The sequence below is a fragment of the Xiphias gladius genome, chromosome 8, assembly GCF_016859285.1.
Source record: "Xiphias gladius isolate SHS-SW01 ecotype Sanya breed wild chromosome 8, ASM1685928v1, whole genome shotgun sequence".
Classification (NCBI taxonomy): Eukaryota; Metazoa; Chordata; class Actinopteri; order Istiophoriformes; family Xiphiidae; genus Xiphias; species Xiphias gladius.
In genome coordinates, this window is record NC_053407.1 from 24,920,431 (window position 1) to 24,945,253 (window position 24,823).

The 24,823-nt window shown below is 41.7% G+C and overlaps 2 protein-coding genes across 10 annotated transcripts in view; one reads left to right on the forward strand and one right to left on the reverse strand.

Moving 5' to 3' along the window:
- Positions 1–294: 294 nt before the first annotated feature.
- On the reverse strand, positions 295–7,443 carry psma4 (proteasome 20S subunit alpha 4). The gene is made up of 9 exons (XM_040131895.1): positions 7,338–7,443; positions 5,827–5,857; positions 4,575–4,617; positions 4,210–4,372; positions 3,850–3,927; positions 3,622–3,710; positions 2,795–2,925; positions 1,957–2,080; positions 295–563 (listed from the first exon to the last, which is right to left on the reverse strand). The coding sequence occupies exons 2-9, from the start codon at positions 5,827–5,829 to the stop codon at positions 409–411; spliced, it is 786 nt and encodes a 261-aa protein (XP_039987829.1). The 5' UTR covers positions 5,830–5,857; positions 7,338–7,443; the 3' UTR covers positions 295–408.
- Positions 7,444–17,923: 10,480 nt separating this feature from the next.
- Positions 17,924–24,823, forward strand: part of LOC120793171 (unconventional myosin-IXa-like) — a 163,690-nt gene continuing 156,790 nt past the window's right edge. For all 9 annotated transcript variants that reach the window (XM_040132969.1, XM_040132972.1, XM_040132971.1 and 6 more), the window contains exon 1: positions 17,924–18,321. The gene's annotated coding sequence lies outside the window, so the exon portion shown is untranslated. The remainder of the gene's footprint in view (positions 18,322–24,823) is intronic.

The window sequence follows — 24,823 nt, forward strand, 5'->3', positions numbered from 1 at the left end:
GATTTCAGCTGTAAATCTATAAAGCAGCAGTGGGAGTGATATTTCATTGAGATTCTCTTTAACTACTCAGCTTTGTTTACAAGTTTATAGTTTAGTTTATCACTTAACTTTGAGATAGCTGTAGATTGGAAATAAATGAATAATATTAGTTGTGATAGTGAATAAAGTGGAGAATTTTAACCTTTTTATGGCCAAAAACTACAACATAGCACAAGTGACAGGTAGTTAATGTGTAACTGATAAAACAACAAAATATGAAAAAAAAAAAAAAAAACACCAAGTCAATTATTTATTATTCTGATTAATTTTAATCAACAACACATGCAAACATACCTGACAACTCAATCTTTACAGACACAAGCTCACATTCGCTCTCGCACGCAAAATTAAGAGTGTGGACAGGCGTCTCTACTTGTCCTTCTCTTTCTGCTCCTTCTCTTTCTTGTCTTTCTCGGCTTTGGCCTCCTCTGCCTCGTGCTTCTTGATCAGCTCCTCCACTTCCTTCAGCTTCAGCACCTTGATGCAGGTCTTGCCGTTCTCGCGGGTCAGGGTGGCGATCTCCACTGAAACAGCAAACACGCAGACTGTAAGGAATCCGTAGAATGGCCATTTGTAGCCAGGTTAAGACCTAAAACCTAAAAACTAAGCTTTTATTGTGATATTAATTTTGCAGGGGATGATAATGTGTTACATGATTTTGTACACTTATTTTAATTTAGACCTTAATTTGCTACATATACTATACATACTGTATATTTCTCAAGACTCTTGCCTGAGATATCTGACTTGGACTCGCACTAAATTTCACTCTCCATTGGGGAGAAAGACTCGCCCACGAATCATGTATATTTAAGGCAAACAAATGAAACCACGTTGGTAAACAGTAGCTGGCCTTTATCTCATCCAAGTACCTTTAGTGCTAATGTTTGTGCTTGTGTTTCCCAACAATTGTCCATGAAGAATACGACCCACTTGGAAAGAAATCTCCCAATTTGCCAGAACTCCTCTAAATCTGACCTGCTGACATAGAATGTAAAAAGCTCTACAGAGGCTAAAGGACAATGATAGCTTCCAATAATATTCCTGTTAGTTTATAATAGTTTCATTAAGGGGTCTTTGTTGGCTGGAAATGTTTTATTGATGCTGAAATGATACATGAACACTATTAAAGCAGCAGTATTTGATTTTGTCTTGCTTTTTAGGGGCAGGAGAACAAGCTGAAAACACAACCCTGACATTTTATCACCTTAAAAAAAAGGTTGGTGTGGTGAACAAAGAGCTGCCTATTTACACCTCCAGCAGACACAGAGCATCATTACCATCCATCTGGAGTCGTACTCCTGTCCATCTGACCAATGTCAGTCCAACATTTACTCTGCCTTTAGCTCCGTTTTTGGTCTCTCCCAACTCCTGGGAGAAATATCTGTCTCATCAGCCACAATGCTCCCGAGCTAGTCGCCAACTTGGTCTGCCGGGGCTGAAAACAAGGCTGATGAGAGCGTTGAGAACCTGAACCAAAGAGCTGGGCCATAAAACCAAAACAATGAGCCGAAAGGTGTTAAAGATAAAGCCGAGCGGAACTGTACACCCGCATGATGCTTCTCATTACATTACATTTAATTAATGGATCCACTGTAAATATAAAAACATTGCTTAGTGCAGCTATAACTTGTATATACTTTTTAGTTAATTTTGCTGCCAGATTGTCAGATATCTAACTTTATATAGTATATATTGTATCTGTGTGCTGCTTGTATGGTTGACTGAATGTTTTTTTTGTTTTGTTTTCAGGTCTCTCTTAAAAAGGAAATCTTTATTGCAGTGAGACTGCAAGATCAAAAAAGTTAACATAATATCCAATGGCTCAATTTCTCTAAAAATATCTAGTTTTTAAAATTCTAGATTTGATTTTTGATTTATCTGTACATCTCTCTATCTGACTACTCAAATCCGCACCTTTCTCTGCAGACAGCTTGCTGACGTCCATTGTTTTATTGAGAACTTTAATGGCGAGGGCGAGGGCTGAGGAAAGGGTCATCTCCCCCTCTTTGTAGTCCTGCTTCAGCATAGAGACAGCTGCCTAGGAGCGAGCAGAGAACAACAAAGAGAGACAAAGTGAAAAAAACAAAAACAAAACAAAACAAAACATTGTAATCGCAACCGAGTCCCAAAACACCATCCTCCTATTGTTAGTTCTGCAGAGTTTACGTAGGAAGCCCTGCAGACTGGCCTTCGCATCCGTTCACAACTGTGAAGATCGCATTTCAACACTCGGTCCAAACTCTTCTGTAGACCCACCTCTGTCTACCTGATCTCATATCAGCTCACTGCGTGGAGCACAACGCGAACACTGTCGGGATCAGGTGTGTTTTATCTCACCGGAGGAAACCGACGCTAAACGTGCATGTACTCATCGTGCTGCAGGGGCTGTTGGACAGGAGTGTTTATGCAATGCTCTGAGGAGGCTCTGTTACCCACAATGCTTTGTGCGCAGCCCCGCGGAAACCCACTGAGATTAGCATAGCCACCATGAATCGAGAATTACAAAATGAGCCGCCCCAAGAGTCAGCACTAAGTAGGCCACAGCATGCCTGTTTATTGTGACTGTCCAGTCTTTGCCATGGCCACTGTGTTTAGAAACTCTGTGCAGCTGCGCCCCCTAGTGTCACCATCTGGAATATTGGTTTCATTCTTGTCAGAACACATGTACGCAGAAGCGATTCAGCCTATTTTAGATAATACAGCTGTTGCAGAGAACTGGACAGGAGCTTTGAGGCACTCCCGTGAAACCTACAGCACTGTTGTTTCCAATGCAGGTGGCTTTCCAGCCTCCGTAGTTTCCACTTGGGTCGCTCTGGTAGAGCTGGAAGCCATAGTGTTTATCCCAGCCAATGTAGAGCAGCGAGACTCCAAACGGACGCTTTCCTGTAAGCACGCACACACACACACACACACACACACACACACACACACACACACACACACACACACACACAAAAACACAGTGACATTTCAAAATACCGATTCAGCTGAGGTACTCCTAACTTTGATTTTTGATTCCAGAAACTTGCAGAGATTTGGAAACTGAAATTTCATTGTGCCATTTCAGATGTAGCATAGAGTACAAAGACAATACTCCACAATTATTCATGTGCAGTCATATTGTAATGTGACTTTCATTTTAAGGACTCACGGTGATAAGATGCAAAGAGTAAAGTCAAACAGTTTTTTCAAATAGTTACAACTAATGATGATGATTTATATTTTGAATGACAACATCAAATTAACAACTATGCAAACCAACGTGAAAACAAAGAAGACCAAGCATTCCCAAGTGTAGGACAAAAAAGTCCAAGACTAATTAAAAAAAAAGATAGATGGCTACTGATTTTCACATTACTGACGGAAAAAAATAAAAGTGAAAAGGTAAGAAAAATACTCCCAACTGCAAAAACAACACAAAGCTTGTCTGATCAGGATGTAACTTGAACTACACTCTGCATGCAAATGACTGACTTGGCTCTGTCTAAGAAAGAACTGAATGCTGTATTAGAAAGGTTCTCATTTGCCAACAGAAAGACAACAGTGAGCCTGCTTTAACTGTGTGGTGCTGCCCTGTACCTCCAAACTGGGTGTAGGCCTGTTTGATGTCACACAAGGCCGTGACCAGCTGCTCGCAGGGGATTGGCTCCTGGTACTGCAGCAGGTACCTGTAACAGCCACAAAAACAAATGTCATGACATCAACTTTTTTTTTTTCTTTTTACCTTTTAGAGGACATTTGGCCGCAGCCAAAACAAAACAAAACAAAACTTGATCTTTACTGCCAAGCTTCGGTGTCAGAGCTCACCTCTGTGCTATAAGCCTCAGCTCGTTGGTCAGTACGTTGGCATCTGATGTGATTCCCGCCACACTGCACGCCATGTCTCTGTGAGGTAATGGAAACACATTGGATCAGTGCAAAACATCTGTGAATTTTTTGTCTCTTTACATGTGATAATCTTATATAATCATTTAATGCCAGTCACAGGCTGGATGGATACAGTTGCACAAATATATCACTGCAGTTTCAATTGGTGTAATACTATGAAAGTCACTGATAACTGAATGTACCTATTTAAAGTTGTAGATCCGTAGACTGTAAGCATTTGCACGCTGCCAACTAATGACACTAAAACACAACAGTAAGATGCAAGACGAGGTAACCCACTCATTCAGCTTGTAGATTTTCTCTGAGAAAAACACTTCATCCAGCAGCTTGTGGATGTTCCTCCTCTCAGCAGCCAGCAGCACCCCATCGTTGGCTAAAATTCCCAGGCAGGTGCCGGCGTGGCCGATGGCCTCCATGGCGTACTCAACCTGGTACAGACGCCCTGCAAAGGACACACGGCGCTGTCAGGATGAGAATGGAGGGGCACAGCACTAACAGGCGAGAAATTTATGAACCGAGATGGCCTCTTCAAAAAAAAAAAAAAACGGCGTGAAATAAAATAAAAAACAAAAAGAAGTAACTAAGAGGCTTCACACAGTAAACAACTTGCAGCCTCATCAGTTACTTAACTCAGTAATTCTTACCTTCGGGTGAGAAGATGGTTGTTCGGGAATCATATCGACGGGACTGTACGGAAACAGAAGAGAGAGGAAAGCCGATCAGAACTTATTTAACTTCAAAGTACAGACCAGAGAGCTTTGGTTAATTAAGATTCAATAAGGGTACAATATGTCATCTTTCTCCTGCAGCTGTGTTACAGTCTCAATGAGAAAATGTGGCCTCAACCTTTAAAAATCCTCCTGAGTGTTTTCGCCGTCACCCCTAACCTAAACTTTGAGGCAAACTTCTCTGAAGTTTGGCGTTTTTCTTCTTGTTGTTGCTAAGGCAGGAAGCACTGGCGTGCTGGGAAGTTCACTAGAAGATGAATAAATCTGCTTTGTTTAATGAAATGACTCCCTGGGGGGGGGGGTTGTAAAGTGTCTCTGTTTAATGGTAGAGTAGCTGCTAAGTCCAAGAGAATATGACCGGCAGATCGGGTTTTATATCTGTGAAAGTGGGTGGGAGAATGGATAAACCTGCGAGCCACAGCCAAAATACACCAGCATTTAATTTGATCCTATTGTTAAGGGTACACGCAAGACTTTCATGAAATATACGGATGGGTGACAAATTGAAGAAAAACATAAATGAATGAGTGTAGAAACATAGCAAATGTAGATGTTCCCGTACATGGCCCGAAGGGGTCACAGGTTGTTTGATGGTTCGATGAGTATGAAAATGATGTGAATATATGATTTGGCCTTTACAGTCACCAGATCTCAACCCAGTTTAATAGCAATGAAAGATTTCAGATCAACGTGTTTGAAAAAATATTACAAATGAGTGAATATCTTTTAAAGAAGGACTTTCATCCTTCAGTAGAGTTCAGAGCCTTCAAAGACAAGGTGCGCCGATGCTGTTCTGGAGGCCTGCGGTGGCCTAACACGTCACTGGCACACATTATGTTAGTATTTGCTTTCATTTTTCACCCGCCTGTATGTCAAGGTCTTTCGAGAAATGTACACAACTCCTGGTTTATGCAGCATCAGCATGTTAGAATTTCTGGCCATCTAATGTAGAACTAATAACGGAAATATCGTCTGTTATCATCCACGGATCCCGTGTCAAATCACAAGACCATGAGGAGCTTCTGAAGGCAACAACACTGTACCTCTTGTCAAAGAGCTGACTGGCTGCAGAGATGCTTTGTTTTTCATCTCATAAGAAAGTAGAGAAAGAAAGAGGCCCATTACCAATACAAATAGAGATAAATATCTAACAGTCAAGCTAACTCACCATTCTTGGAGACTGCAGTCAAACCCTGCCGCTGCGGAAAAACAAATATAATGAAAATCTGATTGTCTTCATGAAGACAGCGGTGGAGGTAAATAAATGACTACATTTACACAAGTACTGTGCTGAAGTACAGTTTTAAAAAGGTATTTGTACTTGAGAATTTCCGTTTTCTGCTGCTCGATACTTATACGCCGCCATAGTTGAGTGGGAAAATTTTGTAGAGCTGAAACAATTACCCGACGAATCGATTAGCTGATCAACAGAGGATTAAATCTGAAACTATTTTGATAATGAATCAATCCTTTGAGTCAAAAACTCCAAAAATGTGCTTGTTCCTTCTCCTCCAATGTAAGGATTTTTTTCGTCTGCTTTATATATTTACAAACGGAATATTTGGGGACTTTAGGCGTTTGAAGATAAAAAAAAAGAAAAAGACAACTGAAAACATTACCTTAGGGTCTGGGAAAGTGATTTTTACTCCACTACATTTAAATGATAATTTCAGTTACTAGTTACTTCACAGATACAGTTTAAATAAACAAATAAATCATGATGTATCGGCTCCACCTTTACCAGCTGAAACATTTAAAGTGATGTACGCTTAACGTATTGACAACTACAATCATTTGCCAGTTTATTAAAACGGAATCCAACCTAGTACAACAGCCCTGCAACAAATCCTCCCCCTGAAGGTTTTCGGGGTTCAGATTTTGTCGAAACCGTTTCAGCGAGGTGTTGATCCAACTTGCAGGATCCATTGGGAGGATGTAGTCTGTGGTGCTGTAATAGAACAGGTGTTTCTATTATTTTGTCCACCTCATTCCACTCAGGGAGGGCAGGCTGAACAACATAAACACCTCTCTGCATAAGGCTGCGCAATTCAACAGCACCACAAACTAACTATTAGGGGTTCCTAATAAACTGAGTGTATAATCCAATTAAATACTAAACATTATTCTGAAATGGACCATCCGGCATGAGTACTTTAAGATACATTTTGATGCTAAAACCTATGTACTTTTGTACTTTCACTTAAGCTACATTCGGAATGCACGACTACTACTTGTAACTGTATTTCTACACTGTGGTTACATCATTTTTACTTATATCAGAGATCTTAAATAAGTAAAACAAAAACTACAGATCTGCTTTGTCATCTGCGGCTGGTTGAGCCATTCAAAGTGAAAGAGACAAAACTAGGACTGGACAGGGTCGTTTCCAACGGATAACTAGCAACCGAGGTTTGGCGTTAAACTCCTTTAATATGATCATTTTTATTATTATCTTTGGTTTTTCAGGTTTACGTTAGTTACGGCTAATTCTTTATATAACTCAGCACGAACGGCGACGAATCGACAAAAATCTTAGCCTCCGCTGCGCCTGACGCTTCCACACTCAGCTGAAAATGAGTCTTTTTTGTAAATATACCGCACAGGCACCAAGAAATAAAACACAAACGGTAAAATAAGGGTAACGATGTAATGTTATAGTTTGTAATAGTAAAAACTTACCGCTCTACCGCTTAAAGAGCTTTCTGTAGGGCGCGTTGTGATGACGAAACAAAAAAGGAGGTGCTGACGATTACGAGGCGCGCCTTTGTTTGTTTGTTTGTTTGTTTGTTTGTTTGTTTATCTATCTATCTATCTATCTATCTATCTATGAATCTATGAATCTATTAATCTATTCAACCATTCATTCAATTATTTACTAATTTATTAACTTTTATTCATCGAAAACAATAGTTCAGAATCTTTACTACGGGTCCAATATGTTCGTGGACGCGAGGAGGCTGGCTCCAGTGGCTCCTCGTTGTATCAACGCACAGAACCAATGACAACAGAGCTGAGCAGAAAAACACAAACGGAAACATTTTTGACTATTGTGTGCAAGCCAGCACGTACCCAAAAAAAAAACAAACAAAAAAAAAAACCCAAAAACAAACAAACCCCATAGATATAGCAACAACAACGGACGCAACATACAATGTTCATATACAAGTCAACCACTTTCTGAAGCTGGAAACAAGGAAACAAGTGATACAGGTATGTGACAGCGTTTGGCGTGCTGAAATAAACATTAAATGGTTAATGCAAATTACTTTATATACATACAGTAGGTTGTTATGTATGTATACACGTCTATGTACAGTATATACAGCCTGCTTGTATTTATGTTTGACATCTGACGATGATATGTACATGTTATTGCACAATGTGAGATTTTAAACTAATGTAAATGTGATTTGTAGGAGCAGTGGACATTTTAGCATCACGGGGTTATGTCACTTGACTGATGAACTGTGGATTGGGGGAGGAGAGTGTAGTTGTGTCCGGCTTTTTGGGCCTACGGCGTTCTGTAGCGCCTGCCAGAGGGCAGGAGTTGGAAACAGGTTGTGTCCGGGGTGTGAGGGGTCTGCAGTGATTTTTTTTTTTTTCCCTGCCCGCTTCCTGCAAACAGGCCTCGGAAGAATAAAGCATGAGTTCACGACAGTACAGCTGAGGGCATGACTGACCCAAATTCCGATAAACATAAAACAAATGACTTAAAATATAATGTAAATTAAACAAAAAGGATTTTTGATAAATTATGAACATGTTTCCAGTGGAAGTGATGAAAGACGAAATCCACAGTCCTCGTTCGGTGTGAAAAGGTTTTCCAAAGTTTATTTAAAGTTAATGAGGCTTCAGCAGCCTGAGACACCTCTGCCAAAGTTCCTGTGTTTTTTGGACTGTGAGAGTAACACAGAGGGGATTTCGTACTAAAACACTGTAACTGTGGAGGATCACCAGGTCATTTGTCTCAGACTGCTGAAGTCTCATTAAATTCAGCTGCAGCTCGGCCTAGATTTAACAGTACATAGACTAGCTATAAACCATTAATAACAGCTTTTGGGTTGCCAGATTGCGAAAAAGCCTCCTCCAGAATGACACTTTGGTTTTCAGTTCTTTAATTCGTTAGGGAGACCTCTCCAATGGACTGTTTGACCACTCATCTCTGCAGGATCAAAATCCATTTAGAAACTGCTTATTAACATTTACAACTTCAGACATGATGGACTCTAGAACCCACGATTTATTAACGCTTATAAATGCAGCTGATTAGTCGACTTTACTTTTACTTAATGTTTATTCATTCAGGTAGTCTCCTTGAGATTGAGATCTCTATTTCAAGAGAGACTTGAGAACAGGAAAAACATTCACAATCAGACAAACACACACAACAGTGATTAGACAACTAAGACAAAACTAATGAAAAGAATTACAAGTAGGAGGTTATCAGAAAAAAATGGAAACTTGATCATCTTCACTTCAATGTCAACTCGAAAACTCTATCTGCCAGTCTGAGGGTCATGTAATATGATTGACAGCTCCAGAAGAGCTACTAAAAGGACTGTGATTGACTCGTGGGCTCAATAGAAATTTAGAAACCCAAGACTGTTAATACTGACATACATAACTGCAAACCCGATGTCTTCCCTCTGGGAAAAGGCTGCAGGACATCTGGACAATAAACTGCTATTAACTTTCACAGCTGGGTTTTATTATCACATTTTTGCTAAACCCTTGAAAAGTACCCAAAAACAAAAAAGCATACAGTATCTACACATCTAACTTGATGTCTGCACAACTCAAGTCATTGCGATTCCAATAAATGTAGTTAGTTGTTGCTCTGTCATTGTTGCTCAGCTTTCATTAGTGGTAATTTCATATTATGAAATAAGAAAAAATCTGATTTTACTTGACTTCTCCATTCTGTGGCTGCTCAGATGTAAGTTGCTTTGTAAGACATGAAACTCATAAGAGAACATTAATCACAATTCCCAGACAGTAATGAATAGCTTGTAAATGTCGGACTAATAAAACAATAGAAAAGTGATGACATTTTAATCATTCGTCCCGGCCATGCTGGCCTTTAAGACATCCCTTCCTAGTGTGTGTAAGTGTAAGTGAGGGGGGTCAAAATCCGCAGTCCTGGTTCTGTGCAAAAATGTATTTGTGTTGAGCAAAACCTAATGCTATGAGGCTTTAGCCATCCGAGTTAGACAACTCCGGAGAATATCCTCCAAAGTTACAGCCTGTTTTCGTACAAAATTCCCCCTTCATGTTACTATCCCTCTGCCGTAAGTTTCAAAGATACCCACCTGATCTGTTTAACTCAGACTGCTGAAGCCTCATTTGAACAGATTTTAACAGATAAAATCTGGACTGTATTTTTGCACGGAGCGATGACTGTGGATTTTTTCTCCCCACCTCTGAAACAGTAAAAACTGTTTAACTGTAAATATGGGCATGCGAAGAGTGGTCGAGTTCCCTATCTAAGGCAGTCCAGTTGGGATTTTGTCACAATAACTTAATTTAGAACCAGTGACCAGATGTTTTGGTTTTTGATTGGTCTCTACTGTCATATTTAGGTTAAACGAAAACTCTGTCCCTTTGTTAGTGGGAGAGAAGGCACTGTTTTTATGTAATAAACCATTTTGACCACCAGGGGGCCCCCTTGCCTTGAGTGTCTGACAAAGATGAGGCCCGTGATGATGATGATGATGATGACTTGATAAATCTGCAGCGGGACTACTTGCAGTCTGCCTTGGAGTGAGTTTTTAAACACTCACCAGTGATGAATCAGCTTCAGGGTAGAAGTCCTCTGAGCTGCTGGGCCAGGCTGACTTGTGGTCAGTGCAGTAAATCAGCCCCGTTGAGTTTCTCTTTAGGGATGCTGCTCTGCAGCTGACCTTTGATCTCCGACCTCTGACCTCCCTCGTCAGGTGGCTGCAGTATGTGTGTGGTCGCGTTTCAATCAGACAGCGTGCTCAGCCTTTATCCTCTGATTTTCAGCCGTTCCTCTATTTCAATCTTATTTCAATCATAATGTTATCGCTGCATTTAGCAGAGAAAGATCTTTTTTTTTTTTTTTTTAACCGAGTTTTGGTTAAATCCTGTGTTCTTTAAAGTTTTTTCATCTGTTAATATTAAGGAGTTGCTACTGAAACTGAAAAGAGGTTTTCCAAAACGTATTCAGCTTAGTTTTATTCAACATCAAACCAAGCACGTCATGATTTGAATGAAAAATAATGACAAATAAACACTTTTTTTTTTTTTTTTTTTTTAAACAAATCCTGCTCAGAACTCAGTACACATTTTCTCAAAACTCTTCATCTGAAATTTCAATCCTAGACGTAAAAACGGAAACTTGGAACATCTACACCACAGTATCAAGCGGAAAACTATCTGCCAGTCGGAGGGCCATGTAATATGATCAAAAGCTCCCGAATTGCTACTAAATGGACCTTCACAAAATCACACGGTGAGATTCAGACATTGATTAATACGTCGGTCATATGATTATACAGCACGTTACCATTTTAGAGCAGAACTCTTTGTTTCTTGTTTGAGGTTTTCCTCTCAGTAATGCAGCCCGGGGTTGCCAAAACCCAGCAGCTTACCTGGAGATTATCAAAAATAATCACATCCTCACATTTTTCTCCAGGGATTGGCGCAGAAAAGTAGAGAGCCGCAGCTGCAGCACCTCAATAAACAACTCAAAACACCACACTGTTTATTCAGAGATGACTAGTACACAGTGTTTTGATTTGTTTTGCTGGCCCCAGTGTCCGCTGTGGAGCCGGCTCACAGATCCTCCTGGACAGGGTTTATATCTCATCCAGTATATTTATCTTTAAAGGACCTCTAACAAAGATTTCATATTGTTCTCGCTCCGGACTGTAAATTCTAACGTTTGAGCTGAACCCAAAACATATTCTGTGACTTCTCAGGAGTAATCTCTTTTAGTAAATAGCCACATTGTTTTGACATACAGGCTTATAGCTGAGTGATGGATGTGAACTGTCCAATCTCCCCTGGCCCCTAATTGTTTGGTATTACTAAAGGGGCTTATGTTGTTGTAATCGTTGTTTAGCCGCCAGCGCTGGAGCCTTTCTCCAGAGGGATTCTGATTGGCCCCTTATAAAACTCAATGCAGTGGCAAAAGGTGCCCAGCACCCAGGTGACATACAGGAGGCCGGGGTGGCCAGCCACCAATCACCCTGATGAGGAGGGCAAACATTTAGACGCACACACACTAAGTCCCACTTTCAGACTCTCTCTGTAACATCTCACTTTCGTGCGTATTTAGCTACCGAGCAGATCCAAAGTAAAAAATCACGGGTGCCCCAGAACCTTCCATCTGCTCTTCTGCCAAAGGTGAGGATACACAAACAACTGACGTGACAAAAATTTGTTTAGCTTTACACTATATCGTACACTAGTTTCTAAACTGGGGGATGGGTAAGAAAGACCAGAGGATAAATGTGAAGTGGAACTAAAGTTAAATATATCTTTTACATCATGGATTGGTCAAAGAAGAGGAAGCTTCTGTTTTGCTCTGAATTTTACTATTAATAAAAATCAAGCTCGGGCAAAGACTAACTTTATTTATTTTTTTATTTTTTTACAGCATTGACTGATGAAAGAAATGCATGATAACAAACACGTTCATGTTCTTGATTAAGTTATTTCAATCAACGTCAACTGGGCTCTATTTCGGCCTTCGTCTGATGTTTTACTGATAATGTGGGCAATGACACACATGGATAAACTGATAGTTCCCTGGATCTTTTTCTCTGGTGCTACAGATTAGTCCTGTACAGCATGACCGGTGTTTAATGGGTCATTAACTTTATCCATTGTTTCGAATCCGGGAAGCTATCAGTTTATCCATGTGTGTTATTTTCCACATTACCGATAAAATATCAGACGAAGGCTGTGCCAAGTAAACCTACCTTTTCAACTTGGTTCTGTTTTTGTTCTTGGTTCCATGAGTAACGCAGTCTGCACCCTGCATCACATTGTCATAGACATAACTGGGAAACTGTGACACAAAGCAAAATTAGCAGGGGATTTTGCAATGGCGGGATGTCCAAGGAAGCATGGCTGGGAGCTGAGACAGGTATCAGACAGTGTGTCATCTTAGGTTGGCGTGAGGTCCTGGGATTTGCTCAATCCGGCAGAAGAATATCTTTGATATTTCTACTTAGCCAGAAAGTGCTCACCGGAAAGAGCTGTTTAATGCCATTTGTGCCATGTTCATCCGGGAGCTAAGCAGTTGGACAGCAGTTTAAGGCGCTTACACCTTTAGGTGTGAAATGGCACAAGTATAAGACAGAGACCCGCGAGTGCCTGTTCTCTCAGTCATATAGAAGCAAAGGTAAATCACATAAATCTGCTCTGTCCTGCCGGTGTTGACTTAATAATGAAAGTGGCATTTTGAAATACAGTTGTCATTACCTATTATTTGTTTTAAAATTAAAATAAAACTGGGGTGGAAAAATAGGGACTCCTTTCATTTATTCCTTTATTCCTTTATATTCCTATAGGAATCATTTTTGAACATACTGGAATCGGCCTAAAATATGTACAACCAAGGTTGTTAAATCCCCCAGAGTCCAGGAGAAATGACATGATTTTAGTGGTACGTAGGACCCTGGATAGACTTTGGAAAAAGCACATTTTGAAATAAATACTGCCACAATTAAATAAAAAAAACAATGGAAATAATTTTTATGGTATTGTGAAAAAGAAGCAGGATGAACTGACATCTCATCTCAATGTTAAGTTTGTTAGTTTTCTCAATTTATTGGATTATTTCCACAATTTCATGGTTAGATGTATGTATTCATATAATTATTAATTACATACTTTATTTAATATATTAATATTGAGCACTTTTGAATGTCCATACAATGAGGATCAAAACACCATTTTCTAAAATCAAAAATAAGAGTTTTGACGTTTGGCAAAATACGAGTTGGTTAAATAAGAGTTAGTTGAGGTAACACTCTTATGTCCGTCCGTTACTATGAAGATGCCACTAGCAGCCAGTTAGCGAAGCTTAGCATAAAGACTGGAAACAGATGTGCACAAAGATCACATTGTGGTTTATACACTTGATTTTTGTACAGATTAAGCAAAAGAGACGTAACGTGTTAGTTGGTGGGTGTTAAAGGTGCTCATGGACAGATTTTGTTACCTGTGGACAGAGCCAGGCTGTTTCCGGCCTTTATGCTAAGCTAACCTCACTGGCTGCTAGCGCCGGCTTCATATTTAGTGTACAAACATGAAAGTGGCATCGATTTTCCCATCTAACCCTTGGCAAAAAAGGGAACGGACGTATTTCCCAAAATGACAAACTATTCCTTTGGTCTGACAGCATCAACACTCTGTTCTACACTGGATGAACTCTCAAAATAAATCCAGCAATTTTTGAACATGGACTCTTATTTCACAGTCAAAAATGTCCAAATGCCTTGCTAAAATACCAAGAGGCCCCTATTTTGCTGCTGTCTCTGCTTTTGAGGATGCTATTTTTTTTTTTTTCCATCCGATCTCGGTTTTCTGGTTGACAGAAGACTGCTCCTGGCTATGCTCCCCACCATTTCAACCTTTCCAGTCTATTGTCTGCATCAGCCCACCCTATGCCCTCAGCTACTGTCTCTGTTATTTAATGTGAAGCTCCTGTCACTTTGGACACTGACGCTGGCCTCAGTGTGCTCGCCGAGGGCCCCTCGACGCGGAGTTGGATTCCAACTTTCAGAGCCGAAGGGAGGATTTCCTTCTCAAAATGTCTGGCTGGTAAATATGTCACCAGGCTGGAAGCCGATCCCATGAAAAACAGGTGGGATGTTTTCAAACCCGCCACAGGAGTGTGTGCGATCTAATTCTTCCCTCACGCACACTCGAAGGTAAAGAGTCTCAATCCCCTGCCAGCAGAGGTATTGTCTGTCAGGAGTAAGCAGCCCTGGGGCAGTCTATCTGAGATCTGCTGCTAAATCTCCTCTAATTAGATTCACCGAAGATTCAGCGCATGTGTTATTTCTATACATTTCAAAAAGAGTTGGATTTCACTGAACACCCCCGTGGTGATAACAAGAATGGGATGACACTGACCTTTCAACTGAAAAACCCATTTTGACAATGAGGTGTGCCGTTTGAGGCGCGTAATGACTCACAGGGAGCTTGTTGTCAACACACGCCCCAAAGAGGAAACAACCTGTTACTCATTCTTACAATCATGTCACAGCAATACTTAATAAATTCTACGAAAAAAAACGAATCACCATCAAACACCCACCTTTTATGTATCATAAACTAACCCCCATACGTAGACATTTTTAAATGGGTTATTTGAATACCCCAGTTACATTGCAAGTATTCCGAGGTTATATACATTCTTTGACACGTATGATTAAAGACAACACCATCAGCACAACACGTCCATGCTACGTACCTGTCACGGCTGAGATGGAACAACACATGGCAGGCCGTCCACCTTCTGCTTTTTCAGTAAGTCTGCCAGTCGGGTCCCACTAACAGTTTGTGAAAATGTCCAAGGCTGCCACATATCAGTACCACTAATCTACATTCATATCCTAGTTTAGTTTAGTTTAGTTTAGTTTAGTTGACGCAATGAGAGAGAGGACCCCAGGTTACCACAACAAATTCCAAGACTTATTTCCACTGTGGTCCTTGATGTAAAAAAAAAAAAAAAAAATCAAAATTCATGTTCCTCAGCAACATCATACTACAATCAAATCGATATGACAAGCACAATGTGTATCATCAGTGATAAAATCAACAATAAAAATCACTCCATCTGGAATCTACAGCATTGCCAGTGCCTCTGTGCTGCCCTGTCTCCTGAAAATTACATTTCTATACGACTAAACTTCAGCAGCAAATACAGTTTGTAGGAAATATAATTGCGACCTGATTATGTTTTCTATTAACACTGTGAGGATGTGTTGTTAATATACGTATTTGGCAAAGTCGCAAACGCAGTGATACTGAACATATCAGTAAAATGTTAAGAGACAACGTGTTTGATTTCCACGAAAATATCTGATCTAGCAGTACAATATCCATTCGTAGTTACTAGACTTTTGTATGGTTATATTTTGGTTAAGGTTAAGGAAAGATGGTGGTCTGGTTTAATATAGAATACATTCACAGGGACCTCAGACTCAGCGCGTTAATTTACATATAACCAGAACCACGATCTGTCCCTAACCTTAAAAAAAGTTGTTGTTTTTTTTTGCCTAAACCTAACCACAGGTACAATGTTTACCATGTTAGTATATCATGTTAGCATGCTAACATTTGTTGATTACCATGAAACACAAAGGACAGCCGAGGCTTATGGGAATTTCAATTTTTTTAATCATACAAAATATGTTGTTGGTTCATACTCTCCAGAACGACATACAGTATATAAGAGATCAGCAACTTTTATACAACTATGTATTTTCAAATTATAATCCCTTACACCACTCGTTACTGAAAACAGTAATCACATTACTCTAAAGCGTTACAAAATAATGGGTTACTGACCAACTCTGTACAAGGTTACAATAATAACCCCCTGCTTATGGTTTGGGAGCTGCCTCACAGCTGCCTTGTGTTAAAAGCCAATGGTTATGTTGACCCATCTATCCTCCTGACAGGCAAAATTCATAATTACTGTGGCCACTAGGGGGCTTTGTCATTTGAAAGTAGAGATGCAGCATGTCATTTTTGGGCATCTGCTGAAACCCAAGTACTGCATTGGAAACTGTTGACTTTGACCTGTTTAGCACTAGATGAAGAGCTGAGGGATCACAAAGGTCAGTTGGATTCACCCTGTTGGGACCATGAATATCGGGAAAAAAAAAAAAAAAAATTCATGGGATTCCATCCAGTAGTTGAAATAACTCACTCAAAACATGAAATGTCAATCTCATGATGGCGCTGGAGGAAAACTCAGGGGGATCACCAAAATCATGTGAGGTTCATCCCCTGGGGAGCACGAATGACGTGGCAGTACATCCAGTAGCTGCTGCGGTATGTCGGGTCAACCAAAGTTGTTCGGTTGGTTTATCTCTAAAAAAAAAAAAACACCAGGAGAGTTGTCACAGAACGGGTCATGAGAGATACCGACCTGTTCTGGCATCACAAGTGAATATTTGAACATAATTAAATCGCTTGGTAACACATCTCTGATAGCAGTGGCAAATAAATCAACATTATGGTCACGTTGTGCAGCCTAGAGACCTTTTCAAGTTTTTATGTACGTGCACCGAACATTTGGCCCATCCCACATTGAATTATGAGAGTCAACGTCTTTGAGTAGCATATATAGAACACCAAAAGAGAAAAAATCCACAATTTTCAATATACGTACTTCTATATACACGTGAAAATAACAATGTGTAACATTTTAAATATATTGTGCACCAAATAGCAGCAGACATAAGAGAAATGCTGCAAGCAATTCAACAATGTTCACCCTGATAAAGAGATTCTTTTCTTTATAGGCAATAAATGACTAACTTATATGTTTTTTTTAGGTTAACAACTGTCTTTGTGCACCATCAATGTGAAAAAAACAACTTTTATTTTTATCATAAAACAAAATACTGCATGATTCCCAATAGAAAGTATAGTAGGAAAAAAAACAAACTAATTTTCTATTTAATTTTGACGGCACATTGAACAATAATAAATTGATTAATTAATAAATGAAGTGAAATATAAGGTTAAAGTGAAAACAAGTCGCTGATTATCTTATTATTGTGTGTAGTATTGCTATGTACAATGATTTTCGAGGGAAAAGTTCTACATTTATCTCCACACAAGTAGAAAAATACCATATATTGGAAATAAAAATTCAACTGCCTGTAAAAAAGTCACTAAATTCACAAGTAAACCTCACGGATACACAGTAAATCGTTTAATAGGAGGAATATAAAAGTGATTTGGGTACTTGCATCTTTGTGTGCGTGTGTGTGTGTGTGTGTGTGTGTGTTGGGGAGTGGCGGGGTGCGTGTCCACACTTTTGGCCACACCCCACGCTCATGTCAGTCATGTGCTGAGTGACACCGCCTGTTATCAGACCTAAAAAGAAATCCAAATCGAGCTGCCAGGTCTCCCCCCACCCCACCCCCTTGAAAACGTTTGCTGTTCCGCGGGAGCGTCCTCCCAAAAAAAAATCCCATCCACCCGTCGCGCTCCCAGGCCCCCACGGCTCACACCCTACGGTCCTACGTGGACGCGCGAGTGCGAGTGCGAGTGCACGCGCAGTACGACTCGCCGCCGTCCGTAGACCGAGGAGAAAAAGGGGAGAGAGAGCGCGGCGCGGAGAGGAGCTGTGGCAGGAGGGCGACGTGACGGGAGGACTCGGAACAGAAGCCCTCGGGACTACGGCGGGAGAGAGCGAGAGGGAAGGGAAACGAGAAACCGGATCATATCTAGGTCCCACAGCGGATCTGGAGGTCTGAGCGGCCGGATACGTGGTGCGGACGCTTACGCGCGACAGCGTTTCTCTGCGGTAAAATCAGCCGGAGTTTTTTGGACAGGAGGCGCACGGCTTGCCTGCTCTTCCTCGTCAGAGAGAGAGAGAGAGAGAAAAAAGAGGGTTTATAGCGGGAGGTTTACGAAGCAGCGGACTGAAGGCGCAGTGGAGGAGGTAAGCTCTCTCTTTCCCTTTTTACCTCTATGTGTCCACGCAGTTTTTTAGGTTTCGCTGTCACCAACACGGAGTCGTCCCACATCTCGGAGTGGGGAATGTCAAACGTCCGTTTTGCGGGTTGCTCGCTGTCTGTCTCACTGTCGGCACATCAGCTGCGACCGCCCGTCCCCCGTTCAGGTTTAATATCAGAGCCCTCACCCTGTATTTCTCGTGAAAGAAGGGAGTCGACACGGCCGTGGCACCTTCCAGCAGCCCTGTACGCACCCAGGGCTCCAGGCTCCCAGCCCCCCCCACCCACCCACCCTCGCATCACCCCTCCACAACGCCGCCTCGGATGAAAGTCACGCCGTTTTTCTTACATAATGCCCTAAAATGTGCAGTTGCAGATGTTGCCTGCTGTATGCTGGATCCCACATCTGGTCTGCAGTGTGTTTCTGTGGGGTCAGTGCGGCAGCGGCAGCGGCGGCGGCGGCGGCGATGAACGTGACGCACTGGTATAAATGGATGGGGATACTGTAGAGCTCGATCCAGAGCCGAGCCGAGCCGAGCCGAGCTGGCTGGCTGGGCTCACCGTCGCAGAGGACGGTCGGAGCTCTGAATGGGGTCCGCCTGACGCCGGCGCCGTACCGAGGCTGCGGGGCTTTGTTTTCGTGTGCACGGCGTTGCGGGCTGCGGCGGGCAGCTGTGACACTGTTCGTCGTGCGCGAGGCGCCGCGGGGCTGCTCGCATCAGACCGCCGCTGACTAATGGGGGCCACCGGCTGAGGCTGCCTCTACAGCTGGACAACCAGGACGCTCGGCTGCGGCGCGCTGCTAGTAAACCGCCGTCCACAGTGCCGTGGATGAGGCCCAGCGTAGGTCGGCTTACTGGTGTCTAAGCTGCTGGAAGTGACATCCTGTTGATGGCAACAAGCAGCCACTAACAAACAAGCCAGTTACAGAGGGGAATGAAAGCCCTATTGTAAAAGGGGAAATGTGCAGCCACTATGACTTTAGCCTACATAGTCAAGATCAGAGCTGACACGATGGTCGATTCCTCAAGTAGTTGATTGACAGAAAAGTGATCTGCAACATGAAGTCATTTTTATGTAAAAATGCCACAGATCCATTGGTCTTAGCTTCTCGTGTGTTACAATATGCTGGTTTTTCTTAGACCTGTGTGGTGATAAACTGAATGTGTTTGGGTTTTGGACTGTTGGTTGGACAAAACAAGCAATCTGAAGACGTCAACCTGGGCATCTGTCTGGTTTTTATCACAGTTTACTGACCTATCGCTGAATCCATTTGGTGAGACGTAACCACCAGATTAACTGAAAGTGAAAACAGTTGTTAGCCGCAGCTCTTTTCAAGATTTAAATAAACTCTTCTACAAATGAAGAGGCGGTTCATCTGAGTGAAAACACATCAGCTGTAATTATACAGGGCATATAAAGAGAGAGCACCTTTTTTTCCTTTTTTTTAAAAACTATATATTTTTCACATTTTTTTTTAAGCTGTAAAACAGACAAACCACAGCTTTCCAAAATAAAGTGCTTTAACTTTGTGAATGTGAAGAAACAGCCTGGAAATTCAAAATGAAGAGGTAGAGATAACAGGTCAAAAGTGCAAAATCGAGCATAAATGACCCAAACCAGGCGCCCTAATCTATACATTTGGCACCTTTTATGTGAATGAGAGCTGCAACAATTAGTCCATTGATTAATTATTCGATGATTGTCATAACTGATGTTAAATTGAATATCTGTGGGTTTTGGACCGACGGTTCGGTCCAAAACAAGAGATCTGAAGACATCGCTATCTTCCAACATTTTATGAACAAGAAGATTAATCCACTAATTGAGAAAATAATCAGCAGATTAATTTGATATTGAAGATAACTGTTAGTGGCAGCCTTATTGTTCATTTGACACCAGCACTCGCCTTAGAGCTAAAAAGCAGCAACAAACCAAATGGGTTTTGTTTCCCAAGCTTCAGCTGGAGCTGAAATGAGGCTACTTCAATCCAGCTGACATGTTAAAACAGGCCTTCATGGCCTCAGTCAGACCAGGCTAGACCATCGGTGCCCCCAAGGTCTCTGTCCACGAGCCCAAAAGCTTCTAGAGGAGGACCCCCCCCCTCCCCTCCTCCTCCTCCTCCTCTTCCTCTGGCTCTGACGTGCTTGTGTTGAGCAACAGCACTGAGGAGCCGTGCGTGCATGTGACAAATCTCTGCCGGCCTGTGGCACTTTACATGAAATGCCACAGAGAGAAAGAGATAAAGTCATTGCAAGTGCATTATTTTCAAATGCCAGGACGGACGAGCGCTTCTCACCTCCTGTAGGTGATCCGCAGTTGACTCGTCCGACCCCCCCCCCCCGCTGCTGGTTCAGCCAGAGTGAGAATTCCTTTATTGCGATGTCAACTTTGCCGACATTAACATTTCATTCGGGTTATTGCGTAAGTGGCAAGGCCCTTGAGAGCTCGACTGAAAACATTGCCGTGACAGTTCCAGCTGCCCGGCGAATGCACTCGTGAACGCAGCTCATCAGCTCAGACGCAGCTCGGAAATGAATCGATGTTAAACGTGTGGCAGATGAAGACGTCATGGCGGAAAAAAGGGCATCCACAGTGACTTTTTCTACGCAGTCAGTGAATACAGACATCCCAGCAGAGGTGAGGAAACTGGAATAACAATCATTTTAATAACTCATGGAGAATAAAAGCCCTTTAGTCCTTTTTTTCCCCTCCTGGTTCTGTTTGAAAACTCCACCGATACTTACAGAGTCAGCATTTCCTCTACGGATCCCCTGTCGTAGCTGCTCTTTCGACATCACGGGGTGTCCGTCTTAATCGCCAGGTCCCATTTTCCAAACGCTTTGTGACAGGTTTGCTGTCGGCTGCTCATTCAGTATTTATGAGCACAGCTCGTCAAGAGGAAAAAACAAGACTGCGTTCATGTTTGGAGAATCTCCACTGAGATTTGATGGGGTAATTTACATTTAAAGGCTTAACTGGGTGTGGAAATGATGTAAATGTACTTCCCATTTAAGAAGTGATGTCCATTCCAAGCCATGATTTATACCATATGCTTTCAGAAGCCAATCGGGTTCACGTAGGTTTGTTAATTTTGGTGCATTGATGTGACTGAGCCGATCTCAGAGGGTGGGAGAAGTTCTTGGCTTATGCGCTTTCACACCTGCTTTTTGGTTTACTCGTTCTGGACCGAGACAAAAACAACATACAGTAGCCTTTTAATGATGAACACATATAAACAAGCTGGAAAAGAGGCATTTTGTGTTGTAATGCAGCTGCTAAGTTTCACTCACTTTTTAACAGGGATCTCCCTGATACCGCGCTGCTGTTTCAACAGCGTGCGGTGGCACACGCACACGGTTGCCAAATGATCCTGCACAAATACATAGGCCGCTATAAGATACGATCGCCACCTCGGCCGTTCACAGTCAACAAAGGGGTGTAACGGCAGTTTAGCGTCTGGATTAGTGCTAAAATCACACATCTAGAATGACTAAATCCTGTGGTTGGTCTGCTTTGCTTTCATGCCTCAGATGAGCTGCACCAGAGTCCGCTTGGAAGCTTGGAACCCTGTCTCTTAGAAATAACGCTTATACTGTACTAAATTGTTCTCCCAATAACATTGTGGTGACAAAAGCAATGGCTGGCTGGATTATGTTCAGGGACAACGTTTTTGTGTTGTTTGGCTCAAACCGCAGGACTCCGAGACCTTTCAGAGACCGGGGTTTGCATCCCGAGCGTCGTCTGACGTGTTGGGCATTTGGAATTTTTTGCAGCCTGTCAGATACATCACCCGACAACATTTTCTCATCATGTTACTAGAAAACGTAAATCTGGCCAGCATTGCATTTCCTTCAAGATGTTTTTTCTGTTGCAAATTAGCTGTACATAGACGTTATTTCTGGGAGACAGGGTTGAAACAGCGGTAAATGTTTTGTTGTTTTTGTTTTTTTTAGTAGGAATGAGATGTGTCGAGCCTAAAGATTTGGAACTGATTATACTGATATACACCTGAGGATTACTGATTTATCTCTGAATGAGAAAATCAAGGATATGATGATTAAGTCGAACTGTGTAATTACAGTCGACGTGGCTTGACTTAGCTTACCTCCTCTCTATTTCATTTTTTTCTCTGCTTTTCTCTAGAGAAAAACAAGTGGCCTATATATGATCTCATATTTGACCTTGCTTCATATTAACGGACATCCAATCATTTTCCTAAAGATTTATCGTAATCTACGGGCTGTGATGATGGTGATGTCTGCATTAGATCATGGAGATAAGCCCATCAGCAGATTTAGGGAGGAGCTAAAGAGCCGATCTACTGTAAACGGCCGTAAATCATTTGAATCCACAAGCCCTCTGACCTGCATTTCTGTTTTGAACCGAGGGCTTTGAGAAAAGAAAAAGGTTTTGTCGTAGGAGGGTGGCTGCCGCTGGATCCCAGCATCCTTTCTTGGGCAGTCCAATCACGTTCAGACCTGCTGCTGCAATGCTCAAGGCTTCGTGTAAGACAATACCAGGATGAGGTCAATGTTACACATACCATGTCAGTGTGGCTATAAGCATCTCTAACCAGGTGTATTTATAGAGCCTTTTACAGTGGTGGAGGCGGTGGTGTGTGTGTGTGTGTGTGTTTCTGTGTGTGTGTGTGTGTGTGTGTGTGTGTGTGTGTGTTTCTGTGTGTGGGATTGGGGGGGGTCATCTTAAATAGCATCTGTCTTTGTCCTGACACAGACTAGGGGAGACTTGAGAAGATACTGCAGTAGTCAGGTTTCCATTGTTGTCACTGGCTTTTGTCAGTGAGATAACCTACACGACGGTAAAGTTTGAAAATAGACCTAGTGGGCTTTCATGTTTCATGTGTTTTTTTTCGTGGATCATGTCTGCTTTTTTTTTTTTATATCAAGAGAAACAAGGAATCTCCCTCACAGCTGTTAACACAGTCAAGCTGCGGCAGAAAGTTTTATTATTATTGTTATTATTATTTTTTATTTATTTAAAGGAAGTGCACACTGTTATATTATTAATCTGTGATGTTAAATGTATTCCAAGAGTATTGCAATTTACTTTTCAGTTGTACCTTTTGTGGAGTGAGAGGGAAAAAAACTCTTACAGCCCTCATTCAAGAACAGTCTGTCGATGTGGCCACAGTGCATTATGGACTATTGAGGCCTCTGTCATGCTTTTATCACTGTATGTTTGTCAGATACGTCTATGAAAAATATATTTATTGTGACATTTATTAACAATTTTTCAGATGCAGAACTCTGGGTATTTAAAAGATCGGTCCGGCGAGATTCTGTATTTCTTGTCGTCAGCAAATCCCAAGAAAAAGCCAACACTATCATAAATTCACCCTACAGACAAGTATTGTTTGTATGCCTTATTCCTCTGTGCCATAGAGCTCCAGAAACTAAAAAAATTCCCACAAATTCCGCTGTTGAACTGGCTAACATACAGTACTCCTTTAATTCGATCAACATGGACACTAGTTTATTCTGAGCCGATCCCACATACGCCGTCCTGCTTCAATAAATACTCACTAGAGCTCCATATGTGTAATAATCCGCAGCTGAAAAGAGTCCCTAACAAATGCACCATTTACTCCTGATTGGGTTAGTTTTGATAAAAACAACAGTGCCCAGCTGTCTTAAGAAACTACTGAGCCTTTTTTTAAAAACGAAACCATGTGCTTGTGGCTGTTTTTCAGAGACTCTTATCTTCAGTAGGAACCAATGCACTTGGAGCTGAGAGCTACAGATAATGGAAGTCAGAAAGAACTGAGAAATGGACTAACACATTGTTGGTTTTGGTCTTTTCATGGGGTTTGTTGACCATTTGACAAATATAGAATAGCACCAGTCTTATCCTTTAACTGAGTAGTAGCATGTGTTATTTTTCAAGTTATCTAGGTTTAATCACGTAAACAATATCCTCCCAAACAAAGATTTGCTCCATACAATTCCCAAGAAATGCAAAAATACAATGTGACCGCTGACACCCTTCTGCTGTTTTTATGCTGCTAGTTGAGGTTGCCTGGTTGACCCGCCGACCTCGGTGACACTCATGTGACATGAAGACTGGAAGTGATTTGTCACAGCGTTGATGCTCCGATAGACACACTCTTTAGGGGTGTTTAAGTGAAGTCCACCGTATTGACCACAGTCTGGACTAAAACGGCACTCAGTGGATCGCATACCTCCGCCAGGGGCGAAAAAGTGCCCCGTCTCGTAGTGGCAGGGAAAGTGATGAAAAAAAATTCCTAAATCCGCCCCCCTTCAACCGGAGTCAGCTAAAATTGAATGGGTTTTTCCCTGGCCCACGCTCCATCCCTCCACCGTGTTTAGTGCAAATTTGCGTGATCCTGCTCACAAATAAACCAACAGACAAACCAACAAACAGACACAGGTGAAATCATATCCTCCTTGGTTCCACGTAATTAGATGAGGGTAACCTTTTGGGGAATCACTGAGGTACATTTACTCC

Bases quoted from the DNA above. Each gene is read 5' to 3' on its own strand.
- psma4 (XM_040131895.1), bottom strand. The intron at 2,926-3,621 runs GTACAGGGCAGC...GCGTGCTTACAG, and splicing joins GGCCTACACCCAGTTTGGAG to GAAAGCGTCCGTTTGGAGTC. The intron at 564-1,956 runs GTGCGGATTTGA...TTGCTGTTTCAG, and splicing joins CAAGCTGTCTGCAGAGAAAG to TGGAGATCGCCACCCTGACC.